The sequence below is a fragment of the Morone saxatilis genome, unplaced genomic scaffold (genome assembly GCF_004916995.1).
Source record: "Morone saxatilis isolate NCDOM2014 unplaced genomic scaffold, NCSU_SB_2.0 Contig1, whole genome shotgun sequence".
Lineage (NCBI taxonomy): Eukaryota > Metazoa > Chordata > Actinopteri > Moronidae > Morone > Morone saxatilis.
In genome coordinates, this window is record NW_023339651.1 from 3,348,799 (window position 1) to 3,369,765 (window position 20,967).

General features: G+C 40.8%; 1 protein-coding gene across 1 annotated transcript in view; it reads left to right on the top strand.

Annotated features, from left to right (window-relative positions):
- The window catches only part of LOC118332285 (vesicle-fusing ATPase-like), a 24,720-nt gene extending 4,708 nt beyond the window's left edge, over window positions 1-20,012 (top strand). The window contains exons 5-22 of the mRNA XM_035667490.1: window positions 2,678-2,844; window positions 3,083-3,190; window positions 3,424-3,499; window positions 4,013-4,168; window positions 6,580-6,779; window positions 8,049-8,214; window positions 8,372-8,446; window positions 8,915-9,102; window positions 10,489-10,584; window positions 11,274-11,430; window positions 11,547-11,680; window positions 12,105-12,171; window positions 12,356-12,435; window positions 13,670-13,804; window positions 14,120-14,233; window positions 17,557-17,612; window positions 17,814-17,886; window positions 18,814-20,012. Coding sequence (XP_035523383.1) covers window positions 2,678-2,844; window positions 3,083-3,190; window positions 3,424-3,499; window positions 4,013-4,168; window positions 6,580-6,779; window positions 8,049-8,214; window positions 8,372-8,446; window positions 8,915-9,102; window positions 10,489-10,584; window positions 11,274-11,430; window positions 11,547-11,680; window positions 12,105-12,171; window positions 12,356-12,435; window positions 13,670-13,804; window positions 14,120-14,233; window positions 17,557-17,612; window positions 17,814-17,844 — 2,006 coding nt within the window. The 3' untranslated portion in view covers window positions 17,845-17,886; window positions 18,814-20,012. The remainder of the gene's footprint in view (window positions 1-2,677; window positions 2,845-3,082; window positions 3,191-3,423; window positions 3,500-4,012; window positions 4,169-6,579; window positions 6,780-8,048; window positions 8,215-8,371; window positions 8,447-8,914; window positions 9,103-10,488; window positions 10,585-11,273; window positions 11,431-11,546; window positions 11,681-12,104; window positions 12,172-12,355; window positions 12,436-13,669; window positions 13,805-14,119; window positions 14,234-17,556; window positions 17,613-17,813; window positions 17,887-18,813) is intronic.
- The last annotated feature ends 955 nt before the right edge of the window (window positions 20,013-20,967 follow it).

The following is a 20,967-nucleotide window of genomic DNA, read 5'->3' on the forward strand; positions in this document are numbered from 1 at the left end:
GTATATGTATATATGTATATATATGTGTATATGTATATATGTATATATATGTGTATATGTATATATGTGTGTGTGTGTATATGTATATATATATATATATATATATAAGCCCAAAACCAACAATGAATTGACCTTTATGAACAATTATTGTACATCTTTATGTAACCATCACACCTGAAGACATTTCTTACAAGTTATATCATTCTGGGGCCCTGCAGCAGCCATGGGTTCACATCCGACTTGTGGCCCTTTGCTGCGTGTCATCCCCTCTCCTTCTCCCCATTTCCTGTCCATTTTCAGCTGTCCTATCCAATAAAGGCAACACCCCCCCAAAAAAATATTAAAAATTGTATCATTCTGTGTCATTGGTGTAAGGTACATCAATATGGCAAATGAAGCTAGCCACGCAATTTAAAAGCAACATCTACTGCACTTTTAGACGAGCAATGAACTACACCGAAGAAACATCCGTCACAGTCAGCAGAATATGAAATATTAAGATTTGTCACCTTTCATATTGGATTTGGCCCCTAATTGCTAAAGGACAGACTTGCAGTGCCTCACATGTATCTACAGGCTGCACAGACAGATTGTGCTTTCAGCCTTTTGTATCTATCTATCTATTGATTAACAGTGCTTGACAGTCTTTCTCTCTTATCTCTGAATGCCTTTTGAGTCACAGACACCACCACCAGCAGAAACATAATAGCCTTTGATATCAAATCTAACCTTCAGACATTGAAGGATTCATCAAACTGTACATGTGACTGACTTTAAAGGCTGCAGTCTTCCACTGTGCTGACATCTGATGGTCGTCTGATGGTATCCTGCAGATTCCACATTATATGAGGGGTTAGGGGGTTTAGCTATTATTTAGATGTCACGAGGGGTGGAGGGAACATGATTTACCCAGCACAGGGGGAGACAGGATAACAATATGGGTGGGTGGTGTCACCGCACATCTGTTTCAGAGGTTGGCCAGCATCCAGAGAAAGAGAAGGCCTGTTCTTTGATGAAAAACTGCGCTCAGCTCCCTCAGGCCAAGCAATGCCCAAAATGATGGCCGCTATTATGATACTGTCTGCAGATCAGGAGTGAAAAGGAGGAATGAAAATATAATCCACTGAGTGAAAGAATGAATAGGCCTCATGATACTTTAATCTTTCTTGACATCGTCTTGGAAAAAAAAGCAGACGAGCCGTGGCTCTTTTTTATAATTTGATCAAAGGCATATTCTCTCTTTTTTTATTTCTGTTTAAACCAACCATATCAGGATATTTGAACATTCAGTTAATCTCCATAATTGATATAATGTTTGAATAGTGTCTCCTGCTAACTGATATGAATAATGTAGCAGTATTGCAGATGTAATTACCTGACAGCAGTGGAAATCCACAAGACAGATATATCATTTTCATCATTTTCATCATTACCAACAGTTTGAACAGTAAAACCACAAATCATATCAAATTCAGGACCTTCCTGTTGTGTTGCTGATTCTGTTACTCACATTAAAGGATAAACGGTTGATTGTCTGCTAATAAGGCATTCATTGATTTGGTAACCACTCCAAATGACTCTGCTGTATACTACGTGTCTAATTGAACATAATCGCACCATAAATATCTAGATACTAGTAGACATGCCACAGAGCTGTGTGTGATATTTAGTAGTGATAAAGGGAAACAAAGCTTTCTGAAGCACTAAATCACTTTGAAGCAAGTGTGTTAAAAATGGTTCACTGTTTCGAAGCATTGGATTCAGTCAAAAATGGCGACATCTGCTGGACAAACCCTCTATTGCATTTGTATGGTTGGATCATGATGAAATAGCTCTGTTTTTAAATACAGACTGACAAGAACATCCAGTATTCAAAACCTGTTCCGCATTAAAAACCTCCTTCTGCAATACTTCTGCTTTGAAAGGTCAATATTATGTCAAGTAGTCTGCTTTGATTGTAACACTAGTATTCAGTTGTTAGGAGGATTCCAGCTATTTAAGGTGAAGAAAAATTTATAATTTATTGAAAATGGCACAGTTGTAGGAAAATGAGTGCGCTCAAGATCATATGCACACTAAATACCTAAAGCCATACTTAAACGTATTTCATTTGATAATTAAATTTACATGTTAAGCTACAGTAATCAATATTTTTACAGTTACAAAGGATCAAATGTTTCAGTCTCTTTTAGCTTATTGTTTCAGATTTCCGGCTCTCAAAGTCTCCTCATCAACTTGTTCCCAGCAGAAACCCAGACAGACAAAGTTAGCAACTAGCTAAAGCTAAAGAGCCAGATACTTCCTCAGGTTGGTAAAGAGAGAAAAAGAAAGAATATTGGACTCCAAATGAATCCTACTCTTCCTCTGTGTCTGTTGCATGTGTAAATCAGCAGCAGATAATACATCAGATGTTGTGTTCCAGCTTGTTCCTTTTCCCCCCAAGTGGCCACAAAAATCAATTAATACAGCTTTAATTTCAATTAGACAGCGCTACAAAGTGAAACTTAAGACACACTCTCATGAGGACCGGCAGGAAACACAGTGTGATTGGGCCAATATACGGACCACTCGGCTCTGAGGAGAACAAACTCTCCAAATAAAAAGTAATCCAGGTCAATGAAAGATGCTGTCCTCTAGACTATAAACCTCACCACCTATTGTTTTCCTCTCCTTATAGTAACGAACTACAACTTTGAAAAGTCCAAACAGTGTGTAAGCAGCATGACAGTGGAAATTGACTTCCTGCAGAAGAAGAGTGTGGACAGCAACCCCTACGACTCGGACCACATGGCCAGCGAGTTCATCCAGCACTTCAACAACCAGGCCTTCAGCGTCGGCCAGCAGGTGCTTGGGGCTTTAAGGGGAAGCACTGGATGAGCTCTGAGTTTATTGTAGAATTTAGTGGAATTCATTAATACAGTGAAATCACAAACATGCATTATAAGACTAGTGGTTCTATTAATTATATCCTTATTTATTTGAATGTCTCCTTTCGCTAGTAGAACTAATTTCTGTTCGTTTGGAGTAATTAAAAATGTTTCTGACATATATTGTGCCTTGCTTCCTGTTGTTTTTTTTCTAGCTGGTGTTTAGTTTCTGTGATAAGCTGTTTGGCTTGCTGATAAAGGAGATTGAGGCCATGGACCCCAGCATCCTAAAGGGAGAAAATGCCTCTGGCAAAAAACCTAAGGTACCTTGAGAACAATTTGTCGCTGTCCCATGATGTACTCCTGTACCACCAGAGGCTTTTATATATATATCGTGGAAGTTATTTAATTCATTTTTTATTGAAAAAAAAAATTCATTTAATCATTCATTTAAACCCCATGTGGTTGAAGTTGTAGGTATCATATATAGATAACTGCTGATTGTACTGTGTCCTGATTATCATCTTCATCTTTATCTTCATCTGTTTTTCCTCAGATTGAGATCGGATTGTTGCTGGGAAACAGTCAGGTGATTTTTGAGAAGTCAGAGACCTCATCCGTGACTCTGATTGGTAAGTGTCAACAATACACGACTCTTTTCACCTACTGAAAAACAAGTGGATTTCTTGATATGGTTTTAGTTGTGTGTTTTTGCATCCACTCTCTGTAGGACAATTCTCTATAAAACCACAAGGGGGCACACTTCACACATGTTGCTCAGCTTTCCCTTTAACATTTTGTTGGCAGTGGCTCAGTCCAGTTGTGCCAGTGGCCACCTGGCGGGCACTTTACCTTCATAACAAGGTTTAAATGTAATAAACTCTGGTTATATCAATATTGCAATCATTTATTTAACACCAGTCAGAAACAAAATCTTAAATTGACCTTTATGTAAAAGATAATTGAATTGCTCAGACCGAGCTTGTGCTATGCACCATATTGATTTTTTGGAGTCAAAATAACTCATACAAGTCTGTCAATAAAAAGCACAAGAAAAGACTGGTCTCTCAGTAATTAATCAAAAACATTAGGCTTTTCTTTTAAGCACAACATTTAAGCATCTTTTTTTTGTCCGAACCCTCCAGGGAAAGCCAAGACCCGAGAGTCTCGCCAGTCCGTCATCTGCCCAGACTGGAACTTTGAGAGGATGGGTATTGGCGGCCTTGACAAAGAGTTTTCTGACATCTTCCGTAGAGCCTTCGCCTCCCGAGTCTTCCCTCCAGACATAGTAGAACAGATGGGTGAGTTTTCCTCTCTTTTTCTTTATCCCACCACCACTTATTCATTGTGCCTTTTTCAGTCAGACGATGATTTCATAAGATTGTCTGTGTTAAGAATGTTTTCTAATGATTTTTATATATTGCTTTTTCGAAAGTCTTGCTTAAGCTACATTCAGCATAGAGGAGTAAAGTGCACAGATGTTTCAGCAGTGCCTTCCTCAGTGTGCAGTAGTTACTCAGCTGAGTCATTTTAACCTTTCACCAACAATGACTGTCAATAAACTCATATACAGGTGCACTTAGTGGCGTCCTATGGTGAGATAGATGTCTACAGAAATGCCTCACTGAAAATTCCTTTGGGCCACTTCCACAAATCTATCAGCTGATACAAAAATACACATACGAGAGTCTGCTTTTCAATTTAAATTGATATGAGGATATTTAAGTCCCTCCTCAACATGCTAAATAGTAACAGCAATGAGGAAAGATACACAATTATATTAGAGATCAGACTTTTTTTCAGCACTCATTGTGTCGAAACAGATGAATAATACCTGCCAAATATAATCACTGTTTTCAGTTATTATAGCCAGCTTGTGTTTAATTCCTAAATCAACATTATGGCAAACGAAACTTTGAATAATTCCTTTGAGAAATGTATGATTGCCTGAATCACTGAAACCCACAATCAACCATTAGCAGGCAAGGCAGCGTCCTCCTGCGATGCCTCGACCATGACTAAAAACCCTGTCATCCCCTGACAGTGATCCCTCCGCACACTCATTAATAGCTCTTTGACAGCTGTCAGATTACTATGATGATTCACTTTGCAAAAGGACAGCAGCTCATTGTAATAAAAGCCATCAGGTAGTCCTCTTTGTGACTCACACAAAAAACCCCTGCCATCCCACACACGTGCATATATACACATCAGTCCTAATCCTTGCTCTCAGACCTGGAAGTCTTGTGAAAACCTGTTGTAAAGACCTCTGAGGTTGGCAAATACACACCTTGCTTAAATCTGCTACACACAGACACTCCATACCCACGGTGCTCAGCGCCTGTGGCAGCGTCCAGCAGTGTGTGAGCTGACCTTTAGCCGGGTGGTTGTGTGCAGGAGTCAGCCTTTGGCTGTGGCCAGCTGGCTGCTGTAATGAGATGGCATGCCCTGATAGAGCATCCCGCTAAAGGTGAAGCTGTAATTGGCAGGCGTGGGGAGCAGGGAGAGCAGGTGCTGACAGAGAGGCGGTGTGCATGTGTACCTTACACATTATGTGTGTGCGTCGGACCAAAAGTCTGAAAGTTTCACCTTGTCTCCCCTTTGCTCCCTTAGAGGTGAGGTAGGCAGACAGACAGAAGCTTCAGAGCTTTCTCTCCCAAACACAACACAACCACATAACTTTTCCCCGCCTTCTCCTTCTCCCCCCCCCAACCTGTCATCCTGGCTGCTTTTCCTTCAGCAGGCCCAAATGGCAGCTCAGATGGTTATCAGGGGCCTCTCAATTAGTCTGGGCTAAATGTCATTAAGCAGGTGCAAAAGGCCATTAAAAGATCCACACTGTAAACTCACAGCCTCCACACTTTTATCTAAATTAAAGGTTTACGGATTCACCAATACAGTGCAAATAAAAGAAAAAAGAAAGGCATACTTGTATCAATGCAACATAATCCTGTCTTAAAGCCAGTCACTGAGTTATAAGTCACTGAACTCTCATTCAATGCCATAAACAACCTGTTATTTTTATATTCTTTACATTTCAGAGTTACAGTATCTGTAGCTGACTTTGCTTCATGGGTCACAACTGTGTTTTGTTGTACTTGATATTACAAACTACTAATAGTAAACCAATGGGCTATGTAAAAGGAAGGGGAAAAAAGCAAATAATGCCCTAAATGTTGCAGGGTTTCCACAGGGTCTTAGATAATCTAATAATCAGAATTGAATCCCTTAAAGGTCTTAAAAATCGATTGGATTAATGAAGTTAACAGTACTTGTATTAAGTTGGATTTTAAATGTGTTTGGGGGAAGAACTTGTATTGATCGTGCTGTAACAACTACAAAAAGAAACCGACATGGAACCAATACTGATTTTCCTTCATATCCTTTGTACTTTTTCATGCCAGTATGGACGTGAAAAGGTCGTAAATTGCTTTCATATGGTCTTAAAAAGGTCTTGAAAAGTCTTTAATTTAACCTGTTGAAACCTGCAGAAACCCTGTGTTGGCTGGGGGACAGGACTCCACACTGCTCCATTAACATGTTTTGAGATGTCTGATTAAAAGCCCTCTGTTTTGGCTTTACCTAACAAAGATATGAGCTTTATAACTACTAGAAACATTTGCTGTGTAGAAGTTTCTTGTTAAAATAAAAGAACAGCCTGTGCTCAGTTTGACTTCTATTCCTCTGTCCCCGGTTGTGTGTCTGTCTCCAGGCTGTAAGCATGTGAAGGGAATCCTGCTGTACGGACCCCCAGGCTGCGGTAAAACCCTGATGGCACGACAGATTGGCAAGATGCTTAATGCCCGGGAGCCAAAGATCGTCAACGGCCCCGAGATTCTCAACAAGTACGTCGGAGAGTCTGAGGCCAACATCAGGAAGCTGTTTGCAGACGCAGAGGAAGAACAGAAGAGGGTGAGGGGAGGACACATTACAGTATATACGCACATGCACAAGGGGGGTAATGCTGTTTTATAAGACAACCACACATAGTGGTGTTGATAAATCAGTGTTGGTTTATTACAACTTCCAGAAACTTTACCTGTAGTGCTACAACTTTGTTGAACTTATTATCGACACATCAGCCAAAGTCAGTTCTCTGGGATCAGTATTCTCCCATTTCAAAACACACATAATCATTTCATCTATCTAACCACAAAAAAACTAATTTCTCCAGGAGAGGAGAGATCTGCCCTTTAGCCAGACATAGCTGTAATAACTTTGGTAAAGTTCTGGTGTGTGTGTGTGGAGGGGGGGTGGCAGTTATGCATTGAAACCCAGCAGGGATGGTTGGTTTGGATGGGGAGACACTTGCATCGAGCCTCACTCTTCACCACCTAATGAGGGGCTGGGCTCTCTTTGACCTCCTATTAGACCTCCCTATACACACACACACACAACACACAGGCACACACACACATACTCTCTCTCTCTCTCACACACCACACACACACACACACACACACCCACACACACACACACACACACACCATCCAGTGTGTAATAAGGACAGCTCCACACCTGCTTTAAATGCTAGGGCTGAGACTGACAGGTCTGTAGATGGACGGATAACCCCCCACCCTGCCGCTCTCTCACTCTTTCCATCTGTCTCTCTGCTGAGGGAAAAGCATCAGCAGCGTCTTTGTCGTCTTTTTGCATTTATGTCTCAGAAAGAAATAGCCCTATAGTTTTTGCAAGTCACTGCATTGTGCGCTGACACAGGAGTAATAATTACTTTCAACTTCACAAGGCCATGAGTAATGTCTGAGGCCCTATTTACTTGAGGTTTAGCTGCCAAATTGTCTGGTTTAATGCATTTATTGGCATGCAACCAGTCAGGATACTGCATCTCAAACTCCCAGACTCTCATATCTTCTAAAAAACTTCATTTAAGGATGCAAAATGTAAAAAGAAAATTTCAACAAAGAATAATTCAACAGACTTTCAGGCTTTGTGTCCTTTCTTACCCCAAAATAAGCTAATTTTTTATGCATTAGGACCTTGGAAAGCTAGCAAAAGTCCTTTAACTTGATACCCAAGTACATTTGTGAAACACTCAAAGAACACATATCCTTGATGTTTAAGCAAACACTATATAATACATGTACATTTTGTGTTATTATATAGGACGTAATTTCTAGTGTAAACAGCTGATATAATCTTTCTTTCCCCTCTGCTGAACAGCTTGGCGCCAACAGCGGCCTTCACATCATCATATTTGATGAGATTGATGCAATCTGTAAGCAGCGTGGCAGCATGGCAGGCAGCACAGGAGTCCACGACACTGTGGTCAACCAGCTGCTGTCCAAGATAGACGGCGTGGAGCAGCTCAACAACATCCTGGTCATAGGTGCTCACACACAAAGAAACACACACTATTTTTCCCTCTGTTAGCAAACTTCACAGGCTCTGCAGTGTCATCCCTGAACATCTGCACTAACTCTCTCATTCATCCTTTTCTTGTGCTGTCTCTCCTTTCCACTATCTGTCCATCTGTCCCCCCTCAGGTATGACCAACAGGCCTGACCTGATTGATGAGGCCTTGTTGAGGCCGGGAAGACTGGAGGTCAAGATGGAGATTGGTAAGAAGTGAAGAACGTACTGATAAGGTTTCACTCTGGTGTTAACTCCTTGCAGTTTGTCTCAGTAGACTGGAAACAGAATTAAAACACTATTAATGACTTTTTCTTTGAACTAGTGACCATTTAAAAGTTAAGGTAATACCTCTGTGTGGACTGGAATGTGCTGGTTTACCAGTGTAATCCAAATAATGGATTTATTATTATTATTTACTTTGTTAATCATTTTGGTTAGTCTCACCTATCAAATGCTAAAGTTAGTGTCTTTAAGGAGTTCACTTTAGCCATTTAAGAGCATTAGTCCTTGTGAGGTAGTTTAGTGGCAATTTGACTGCTCTCTGCTGTCAAAAAGAGCCGTACAGCAGCAGGACACTTTACACAGTCAACATACCTTTCCTGCTTGACAGTGAGTTAAAGACATAGCGACTATTTTTTGAGGAAAGCTCCCTTATCTCCCTTCTCTTTTTCCAGGGTTACCGGATGAAAGGGGACGAGTTCAGATCCTCCACATCCACACGGCAAAGATGCGTCAGTATGAGCTGCTGTCCAGTGACGTAGACATCAAGGAGCTGGCCACAGAGACGAAGAACTACAGTGGTGCTGAGCTGGAGGGCCTGGTCAGGGCTGCACAGTCAACTGCCATGAACAGACATATCAAGGTCAGAGTCCTCAAGGGACATTTGGCATATTCCTGCCAGGGTTGGGTCAGATTGCTTTGAAATGTTGTCATTAACTAAAACATGAAATCACATGGCAATTTTTGTAAACAGTAATGCAATCTATTAAAAAATATAATCTGAATACGTTTGGATTACTTCAAAATCACACACTCTCACACAGTAAGAATATTGCACCTTATACTAAAAGAAAATGGGCTCAAATCGAAGGGATTGCTACATTTCCATGAATCAAAGGCTGCTGCTGCTTGAACCTTCAATCTCCTTTCAACACATTTTTTTTTCTCTCGCTAGACCTGCCACAAAGTGGATAACTTGTCTAAGAAACCCCATATGACAGACCACTCTGAGTTAAGAGCATTAGTTATCATGAAAAAAACATACTCTCTCTGTCTGTATTTTTTTTCATTTATTCTATGAAAATATCCATCACAATCTCTCAATATGTGGTCTTCAAATTGTTCATATTTTGACCAACATATAGCAAAGATATTTTGAATAACTGTGATATAAAACCAGCACATCAAAGCCACAGTCAGCCAGTGTGTGAATTTTTGCTTTCTTCTGAGTTTTTTTTTGCTCTGGGTCTGGCCTCTGAGGTTACAGTACAGGTTGCCCTATCTTATTTCTGGAAAATAAGTACTTGCAGACACTATTCAGCGCTTAAAACCTTCTTGCCACCTACATTTTTAGCATTATAAAGATAATTTAATCTATTTTAATTTATAGTTAATATTACCCTGAAACCAAACCTAAATCCAAATAAAACTAGTAACTGAAATCTCCAATATTTCATCTCAGATTGAGCTTTAATATAAGCTCTCACTGGAAAATTTCTCGTGCTGCAAAGTTTAAGGATGTGCAGATCACACACCTGGCGGGCATGGTGGCCGGTTTAACTAGCCACCACCGAGGAAGGATTGGGTAAAGAACCCAGGTGTGTGTGTGCCCTCACTTAAGTGTTTTATCAGGTGCATAGGCTCAAATCTACACAGCTCAGTGGGACACACAGATAAGGTGAAGTTCTCATCTGTTAAGTGTTCTGCCCCCACAGACACGCATTGGAGCAGCAGATATTGGAGGGTGATGATAAATGACAGACAAGGGGCCTTACACATGTCTGATGGCTGTGACGTTTTTCTTCACTCCTCTGAACACTTATTCTTCCCTCCCTCCTCCTCTCGGTCTGACCTTTCTGCTCTGAGGGAGCACACTGTCTCCTGACACATTGTGCAAATCTAAATGTGCAATACTTCACGTAATGGATTTCATTAGCAGGGGGCATGGAGTTCATCCAGGAACCAAAGTAACTCATTATTTGCTGTCGCTCAACTTGCATTATGTGTGTGTGTTCTGTGCTTGTCGTAGGCCAGTAACACGGTGGAGGTAAACATTGAGACGGCAGAGAAGCTGCAGGTCAGCAGGCATGACTTCATGGCCTCACTGAACAACGACATCAAACCTGTAAGTTGCTTTACGTCACTCTCTCTGTCTCTTCTTTGTGTCTCCTGTGTTAAATACATTGGATTAAAAAATAAAGAATACATTAAATGAATTAAGCTTTATAATGCAGATTACCCAAAGTTCAAAACAGAAACAGTCAACCATCCCCATCTTCTACCACCCTCCCACTGTCCTAAGCCAACTTCAAAATAAAAAAACAGTAGACTATAAATAAGAAATCGAAACAACCATTACCTAATAGACACTATTATTTATAAAGCCTCTAGGTAACTTAGGAGAAGCTGTCGGATATTATCAGCCTGCTCAAGTCTATCCTTTATCTACCTTTTCAAGGTGTTGGTAAATTCATAATTCCAATAACTGGACAGTGGAAACTTCCCGTTGTGTGCAGGTTAAAGTCTGTGTTACCTTTTGCCAGTGTTACTTTTTGTTTTGTTTATTTTCCCTGCTACTGTTATTATTGGTTGTTTCGTCCAGCTCGTCATATATTTAAGATTATACTGAACTTTTGGCCAGTCCTTAATCGTTGACGGAGAGCAGCGGTGAATGAGTTAGCTAAATTGAATGTATTTGGGGGGTTAATGGATGTACAGTAGCCCCTGATTACTGTAGTAAGCAATTAAGATATAAACAAGGAATATATCCTAAACAATTTGTTTATTTATTCCTGTTTATTTATTCCTGTCCAGGCATTTGGTACCAATCAGGAGGACTACGCCAGCTACATCATGAACGGGATAATCCGATGGGGTGACCCGGTGTCAGCGGTCCTAGAGGACGGGGAGCTGCTGGTGCAGCAGACGAAGAACAGCGACCGCACACCGTTGGTTTCTGTGTTACTGGAGGGTAAGACTCACACACGCTAACCTCATGTAACTCGAGTTACAGTCAGCATACACACAGTTGAATACACCTTTAAAAATGTTACAACCAGCTGATAAGTGTTTGATCTTCTCCCTCAGGCCCGCCTAACAGTGGGAAAACTGCGCTGGCTGCTAAGATCTCTGAAGACTCCCAGTTCCCATTTATCAAGATTTGCTCCCCAGACAAGATGATCGGCTTCTCGGAGATCGCCAAATGCCAAGCCATCAAAAGGGTATCACTCACCACTTGACAATTTTAAAAATCTTTACATGCGAGTTTAAAGTCTTGTAATAAAGAAAAAATAATTAGTCATTAGTCTCTGTCTAGAAAGGTTTGGGATTCGTACAGAAAGTATTTAAAGGTGTGAAAATTCCTCACTAGTACTGATCCATGTAAGATGGCAAATGTAATGAGGTTTAAGCCATACTGTTGTCTCTCATCTTCTGGATTTTAATAGCTTTATTGCCTGGCCGCTTTGATTTAATACATGTGACTTAAATTGAACTTAAGTACAAAAACTGAATGAAGACATTTTTTAATTGAAAACCTTTACAAACACCATTTTTAACTGACTGACCCTAAGAAAGAAATAACTAGCTTTGGCTGTGCGCCTATTTCTGATCTGGACCTGTTTCCACTTTTATTCCCTGTGATAGATATTTGAAGACGCCTACAAGTCCCAGCTGAGCTGTGTGGTTGTGGATGACATTGAACGTCTGTTAGGTAAGACCCCCAGTCGTCCATTTTTAGAGAGTCAAAGTACTACAAGGGAGCTAAAAATAAAAAGCATTTTGTGTTCGGCTGCTGATGAGTTAAATGCACTGGACGGATATTAAATCATGAATCAATCTTTATGTGAAATGGGGAATGAGGAAAATTGCTAATAACAAATGATCTGTTTCATCAGACTACGTCCCGATTGGCCCTCGTTTCTCCAACCTGGTGTTACAAGCTTTACTGGTGCTGCTGAAGAAAACTCCTCCAAAGGTAACAAACTCTTTGTTGTGGTATTTATGTGTAGCATGCTCACTGTAGGGTTGTTAGTCCTTTGGTGGCAGAAAGAGGGCAGCAGATCTTATGGATGCCAGCGCAACGTCTTGTGAGGAATTGTTGGAGGTCTCTGGCTGCGACTGGCATGTGTGAGCGCTGTGTGTGAGTGTATGGTTATTAGCGAGTGTTTGGGTCCAGGCCTGTTGTGCTCACCGTGAATGGTGGAGGTAGAGACCCATTTCTCATAGTTTCTTTGGTTGTAGTTTGTGTGTGTGTGTCTGTTGTTGATGGGTTTGTGAATGAGAGTATAGCCCCACTATATGGCTGCATGTGCATGAGAAGTGGCGCGGGGCCTGGTGTTGAATGCCTGGCTGCAGTGCTCCTCTGGGGTTGTAAAGCGCTGGGCCCAGCGGGGTGCCTGGGGCCGGGGGAGGCCAGGGGGACAGGGAGGAGAATGGGCTCTGTGAGAGAGCCAGGACCTGGCAGCACCGCCGCCTGTGTGGCACCTCATCTGCATGCAGCATCACAACCCCCCACGCCATGGGGGGGCAGCCGGCAGCCATAATCCCCCTGTCTACTCGCCACTCCTCTGCCTCTCCTCCTTCGTCTTCTTCTCCTGGTCCTTCTCCAACTTGTCGGCTTAGCGGAGCTACATTTCTTTTGCTTCTCTTCTTTCTTCTCTGCTCATGTTTGTCTTCTCTGCTGTTGTGTTCTGTTGTTTTCTGCTCTGTTCTGCTCTATTCTGTAGTCCTCTCTTGTCCTGTCTCCTGTTATTTTCTATTCTCTGCGTTCTTGTTGTGACTTACAGCCCTATACGCCGTCAAACCTTCATCACTGACTGCCTAAAATCGCACAATCATGAGAAGAACGTGGTGAAATATTTGGTCGTCAGTCCAAAACTATGGTCCTAGATCTTATTGTGAGACACGTCCACCAACGGCAGATAAGAGCTGTGGCGATCGCAGATATAGTCGGCAACGAAATTCTGACGGTCTCATAAATTTAAGACCAAATTCTCAAAATGTGACACAACGATGCAGAAAACATTTGGTGACGCAAGATTATGAGTATTTTTGAGTAAAGGAGGAAAAAACTGAAGGGCTAAAGGTTGTTTTTTTGTTTGGCTTCCTTTTCAAAACAGCATTCATCGCACATGCCATAAAACTAATATCGTTTCATATTGGTTGAATTAACAAATTAAAGTCTGTAATCACGTCCGCTTCTCTTACAGGGTCGTAAATTACTGATCATCGGCACCACAAGTCGTAGAGACGTCCTCCAGGAAATGGAGATGTTGGATGCTTTCAGCACCACCATCCACATTCCCAACATCTCGAGTGGAGAGCAGCTGGTCGAGGCCCTGGAGGTAACATCGCACATACGCACTCAAAAACAGAAACACACACCTGCACATGTGCAGCAGCACCTTTTAACCCAAAGCTACTTAATACACTTGACATACAATTATCCATCCTCTCTCACAGACGCACACACACACACACATACCTTTACACACAGATTATTCCAAAGTAGTCTATGTCCATTTTAGTACTTAAATACAGGTCTACAACAGATTTTCAATCACTGTTTTGAAGAATGACATTTACTTTGTCAGCTCAGGTGTTAAAGATGTTTAATTCAGAACCTGAACCCTGAGTTCTCTCCTTCCTTCTCCTCGCAGCTGCTGGGCAGTTTTCAGGACGTGGAGCGGGCCAGCATAGCTAAAGCTGTGAAGGGCCAAAGTTTGTGGATTGGAATTAAAAAGCTGCTCATGCTGATTGAAATGTCCGTGCAGGTAAGGAAGCGATACTCATTTGCATTTTCAATCACGCTAGCCGGATGTTAGCCTGTCAGTCGGTCAACCACTCTGGTCCAGACCGAAATGTCTCAGCAACTATCGGATCGATTATGATTACATTTTGTACAGACATTCTTGGTTCCTGATCCTAATGAATTTGGTCATCCCTGACTTTTCCTGTGGCGCCACTAGTGAGGTTGACTTGTGTGGTTTTGAGTGAAGTATGGTGACAACTATTGAATGGATTGCAATGTTTAGTAACTATGTTCATGTCACCATAACCACAGTTATTGATCCAATATTTTGGTGTATGACCAAATACTTGCCTCGCTGATATCAGTCCCATTTTCTTTAGCTTGTTTTAGCTTTTTTTTTTGCAGCTATTTAGCAAATATCCTCACAGAGCCACTAGTGTGGCTGCAGACTCTTAGTCCTATTTCCCTCACCACCAAAAATATTCACATTTTTACTGGCTACTAGATAGTAAATGTAATTTTTGATGCAACTACATGTGCACTGGTGATATTAGGTGATAGAAAGGTCAAGTAGACACGAGTGAAGGAAACATCACTTCACATTTTTTATTTATTTAAAACTGGCTGAGCCTGTGTATTATGTTTTTCTAATAGTGCGGTCTGAGCTCGAGCACCCTGTCCCTCCTCTTCCTCGACATCTGGCCGGCATTCTCAACAGTCAACAGAATCTGTCTCCGTCACAAAAAACTGTCATCTATTAGCTGGAATGAAAAACTGTGTGGCTTTGCTGATGATTTGTTGAGCAGAAGGATCCAGTACATTTTCTAGTTTGCAAACCATTCTCCGAACGGTTGAAACCCAGTACATTCATAGTTATGAAACTATGTTCTATGCAGCTTTCCAAGTTACGTTCACATGTTCTGAATCAGAGGGAAGCTGCAGTCATCAAACAATCATACACACTTCGTGGTTGTGGTTGTACCTACAATTTAGAGCAAATTCAATTATCAGTCATCATAGGGGCCAACACATATGGCAGGTTAAAAAAACCTCCATGTATATGTACATTAAACCCATCCAACTGTAGAAACAAAAATGAAAACATAGATCACCAACTCACAGCAGATTCTTGGCTTCCTTTCAACACACCAGCTGTATGTATGTAGATAAGTACAGTTGGTATAAAGTCTACTCACCTTTTTAAAGATGCCTTTAGGGGGTTTGTGGTTTTGGCCCAGGAGTTATGTTTTTTTGCATTTTTCCCTGTTGAAGGTGGTGTAGTCATTTGTTTGTCCTGCACCAAAATGATTTATTTGCAAAGCCTTGTTAGGGGCTTTGACCCTGTCAGAGCACCAGGATAATCAATTATACTGATTCTTCGAAAAGTAAATGTGTCATACATCACTCCCAGAGTTCCTGCTTAGTAAAGCTTAGTGATTTGGACTCTAACAACCAGTGGAAGCTTTAATTTGATCCATTTGTTACATACTTTCCATCAAATAAATGTTGTCTTTCATTATTCAACCACACACACGCTCAACAAGCTTGTAGCTAGCATCCTGTTAGTTCTCACCTGTTAAATAACAAGAAAGTACGGTGCAAAAGGAGATTCAGTAGGAACACATCACTACAGATTACAGAACTATCTCTGGGCATGGTCTGTAAAGAAAGACAGCAAGGACCAGATCTGTTGTGTTTTTGTCAGCTTGGGGAGTTTGGTTTGGTTCGGGGATAAAGATACTGTAAGTGTTGATTCACCATTAGCATATTGTAATTAGAATTTTGGACCTAAACGGGCCATCCATCAGTTTTTCAAAGTTTTCCAAACCCTGCTTTACTGGTCCAGGGAGTCCTCTGCAAACACAGTTAAGGCCCAGTCTCATCAGATAATACACCCTTGCAAAACAGACTGAGAGTGCTGGCAACAGATTAGAATCAGAATCAGAAATACTTTATTGATCCCCGGGGGGAAATTTGTTAAGAAAACTCTCTCTACCAGCATTTTTAGAGAGGACACAGCTTAAATAAAGTACTGGTAAGCAAAAAAAAAAGTTAGAAAAAGTAAGACGACGACGATCAATTCATTCAGTTAAGAGTTATTGAAGAGGTGAATAAAACCTTGCAGGCAGGCTCGCTCGCTAGCTGAATCGCTAACAAGACAGTCAGTTAACACAGTTTATTCAACACGACATCGGTGGTATTCAGCTCTCTGTTGACTTTTGCTGCGAAATGTAGCTGATGTGCAAAGGCGTTTAGATGTAGAACGCCTTTTGTTGCTCCTAAACAGCGTTTGTCAAATCAGAGAAAATGACCCTGATGATGTCATAGTTATGTCATAAAGGTTATCTCTGTGTTTGAAAGACGTTTACTGGCAGTGAGGGTCTGAATACAATAAGAGTTTAAATTATGGGGATTGTTGGATCTGGTGATTTTAGAGCTCGAACCACATCAGGGACCAAAATTCAGTTTCTTGCAGATCCTCCATCTTCATGGAAGTGCAATACTACATTTTGTAGCCCTCTTTAAGGCTTAACTTGTCGGATATGAATTGAATTTCCAAAAGACATTTTTCAGTTAGATCTTGACTCAGGCACGAACATTTAAACCTGAGCCAGTTACAGTAGATTCCAACTGTACTGTCGGATCCAGAGATGCTTTGTTTCACAGCGGTGGCGTCTTCAGCGCTCCTCAGATAAAGCTTCTCTATCTGCAGTAATAAAAACAGGTAGCAGACTTGTAGCTGCAGCAGAAACTGACCTAAATCTGACTGTTGGCTGGTGTTAATTTCTCCCTCTGACTGCGTGTCTGTGGTATGTTGATGATGTTTACTGCCTGTTTGTTGAGGCTGGATGCTGTGTAATTGCTGTGGTATGCACAAATGCAGCCATGTTCTGCACCCTGCCCCCCCCCCCCCCATTCTGAGCCTGAAGAAGTATGAACCTGTGTTTGCCGAGACATGCTGCAAACAGCCGCACAGCTACACACACATACACACATTCGTACTTCTCTTTATCTTTTTTCCTCTCATTCCAATGTTTCTGACTGCTCTCATGTCTTCACTCTAGTAGCTACAGGCAATTCCAGACTTACTGTAAGTTATTGCATAGGTTGCCATTAATTTTACTTCCTCTCTCCCTCCCCTTCTGCACAATCCTGTTTGTACAAACGGCAGCGTGAACTCCAGGACCTGCCACTATTTCAAATAGCTCTGATGTTTCAACACCTTGCTTCTGAATTATAAATGAAACAGATGCCTGTTCAAAAAGGAAAATAAGACCTGCTTGAATATAAGGTTTTTACCTTGTATGCATGTGCACTAAAAAGTAATGTGCATGTCTTTTTTAGATGGATCCTGGCTACAGAGTTAGCAAGTTCCTGACTCTACTGAAGGATGAAGGAGCGTAAGTATTCTTTTCCTGTTTCTGACCCGACTCCGTTAAGCGCAATGGGATCGTCGGTGACACTGAACACTCCACACACGCACACATCTGTCACTTTTACCAGTCTTCATTTTCAAATGTCGCAGAAGGGGAGAAAACCTAATGTTTACATTTACATCATTGTATCAAGTGTGATTAATAATAAACATTTTGTCCCCGCAGACTGGGTTCTGATAAGTTTGTGGCAATCTAGACTCAGTGGAGCCACATAGTGAAAAAGAGGCATCCTTCAACGGTAAGACTGCAGCGGCTGCATCAGGCTACACATTTTCTGCTCATCACTTCCTGTGCAGGATGAGGGAAGCTAGTGTAGAAATCTGTAAACTGTGAGTTCAGTTCAGTAATTCATACCCTTAAAGGATCATTTCTTGCACCAATTGATATACAAGTGGTGTTAGCCAAATTAAAATGTGATTAGCTAGTTAAAATAGAAGCTGCGACTAAAATGAACAGAGCCATTGTACTGAACTGTATAGATTCATAAACAGTCAGCCATCAAAACTGTACCAAACAGCCCACCTTTATGGGTAACTAACCTCTAATTAGAAGTTTATTTTTAGAAAAGGCTTGCCATGTTTCCAATCTTTATGCTAAGCTAAGCGAAGCTAAGGCAAGAGCTAGCAGCCGGTCACTAACTATGTTGCACTCTTCCTTTTAGTTGTGTTATTGTGTTACATAGTCTTCAGTAAAGATATTTCCAGGGTATGGTTACTTACATTACTACATAAAACAGTACAATCATAGTCTTGAAGGTAATAGGATCAGAAAGTTCTTCAGATAATTGTGAAATGATTGTCCTGTGTCCCAGTTTTTCTGATCTGAATCTGTGAAACAATGAATTAATATTCATTCTCACATGTTGATAATGTCAAAGTTTCAGAAGATATTTCTCTTTTTAAAGTTATCTCGCTAACTTGCTAATCCTGCTTTGTGAAACGCGCCCCTTGAGGAGAGGCTGCCCAGGGTGATGAACAACAAAAGCTTGAACAGCTTTTCAACTCGCAGCCAGAGCTTTGCTTCACATCACTGCCTCAGAGACTTATGGTATAGTTAGCGCACGGCGTGCCTAAAAATAGGTCGACTAGACAGGTGCTCTCTTGTGGCAACGCGTCTCCTTTGCCTGCCTGTCTCTTCTCACTTTTATTTGTCTCTCTTCACTCAGTTGCTGAGGAACGGAAGCCTGAAAGAGGCTGGCAGGAGGAAGCAAGCAAGAGATAGTTTCCATCTCCCTCTCTGCATCCTTCCCATCCCTGAAGCTCGGTGTGCTTCTCTCCGCACTGCAGCAGCAACCAGCAAGGCAACCTCCTCCTCTTCAGCACTATGTGAACATGTAAAATAAGAGAAATATGCAGTGTTTGTTGTATCTGTGTATATTGCATTGCATTTCCTGAAGACTAGTGCTGTAATACCTGTGTGATTGCCCTCGCACTCCACTGGAATTCTATATACAAGAGTCAAGGCAAAAGATACCTTTCGGTGGCAGGTAGATGTGCATGCACAAACACTAATCGTAACAGTTTGTTTATAAAGGCCTTATCTGTATGCACAGATTTGTAATCTGATCATTCCAGGACATTTTGTCTCCATAACTTTAAGATCTTACTTTGTTCTTATCATGTTGTGTACTTGCCTGTGTCTGACCTTTTTATTTTATGAATAAATTAATTCTAATACTAACAAAGAACTCTCTTGATGATGAAATTAATGAAGTTACGTCACGCCAGGGGGCTCAAACTGCTTTAAAGATGTGTTTTCATGCAGAAGTTTGGATGTACGGTATAATATCCTCAGAGGAAAATGTACGTAGGTCTCTGTTTACAACAGTCCCTATAGGGAAAAACAACCTAGCAGTTGTTTTCATTATCAAGTGTTCCCCTCATAATTATAGCATGTTGGAATGATAAGGAGCTACCTTATAATTATGATACAGCATAATTATCTCATAATTATGAGAAATTTGGCATCCCATAATGAGCTGAATCTGCTCAGACATTAGCGGTTAACCTCCACAGCATCTGTGTTGGGCAATCTCAACAAGAAAACATAGTCAGCCATTTACCAAATAACTACTGCAGCAAGTGTGTGGGCTGCAGAGAAAGTTAAACCCATTGGATGTAGACTTCTCGATGCACTCCTTCTGGACTGTGGAACTGGGAATTCTGTTTCCACACGCGGGGTCTTCTCTTTCTTTGTATACAAGTGAAATTAAATAAGAATGAAGCTGTAACCATTGCTTTCTTTTCTATTTGTAATAATGAAGAATAATGAATGTTCACCTCTTTGTTAACATATTGCAAGTTATTGCAATAAAACAATAAAAGCTCTAAAAAAAAATCTTATATACCATAATTCTACATTCTGCTTTTTCATTATTAATCATATGTCCTATTAAACTGAACTTCTGTATATTACAAATTAACAGACAATTCTTAAATAATATTCCATATTCACATTTAATTGTATGCCTGACTTTTCTTTAGGCAAAGGCTGACCTTTCATGTTTTCTTATTGGCAACAATTTCCATGAAAAGACCAAAACCAGCAATATATGAATATAAAGTTTCATTGGGTACAAAGGCTCAGTAATTTCCTAAAGCAGTCAGACACTGTAGTTTTAAGCAAACGTTACCTTGGTTAGAGTAAATACTCAAGTCCTTGAGTCAGTCTCGACAAAATCAAAGGACTTTGACTTGGACTTTAACACCAATGACAATTAAAACCTTCCCCCAAACCCCAAAATTAAAAAGTGTGCCACAAATGATTTAATTTCCCTTTATTTTACTAAATCAGCACCATTCATTCCAGCAAGTCAACACTTAATTCCCAAGATCCTCTTTGTTTAAAATTGATCCAATATCAACCAGTGAGGTTGCAGGAGAGAACCATAAAGAACATTGTTACTGAGCACAAGTGAAAAAAAACTATGCCAAACTTACTTGTGACTTGCAAACCAATGATTTGGTCCCCCCTTTGGGAAAAGTGCATGCATCTGTTGAGGACTATTTCCCGCAGCAGGACGGTGTGAGATCGACTGAGAATAAACTACAGTGTGTGTGTGTGTGTGTGCTCATAGTGATGAAGGAACTTGTCCTTTGAGTGCAACATGTGGCTTAGTGATGTGTTTTTAATTGTTTTTGGAAAACAATGAAGCTCTATGACACGCAGGAATAAAATATATCACTGTCGGTTTTGGTCTTTTCATGAGAACTGTTGACAATAAGAAAATGTTCTTTAAACGCCTCATTTTAAAATGAAAGTTCAGATTGTTTATGTACAATATATGTAATACAGCTATAGCACTAACTGTGTATAGGGA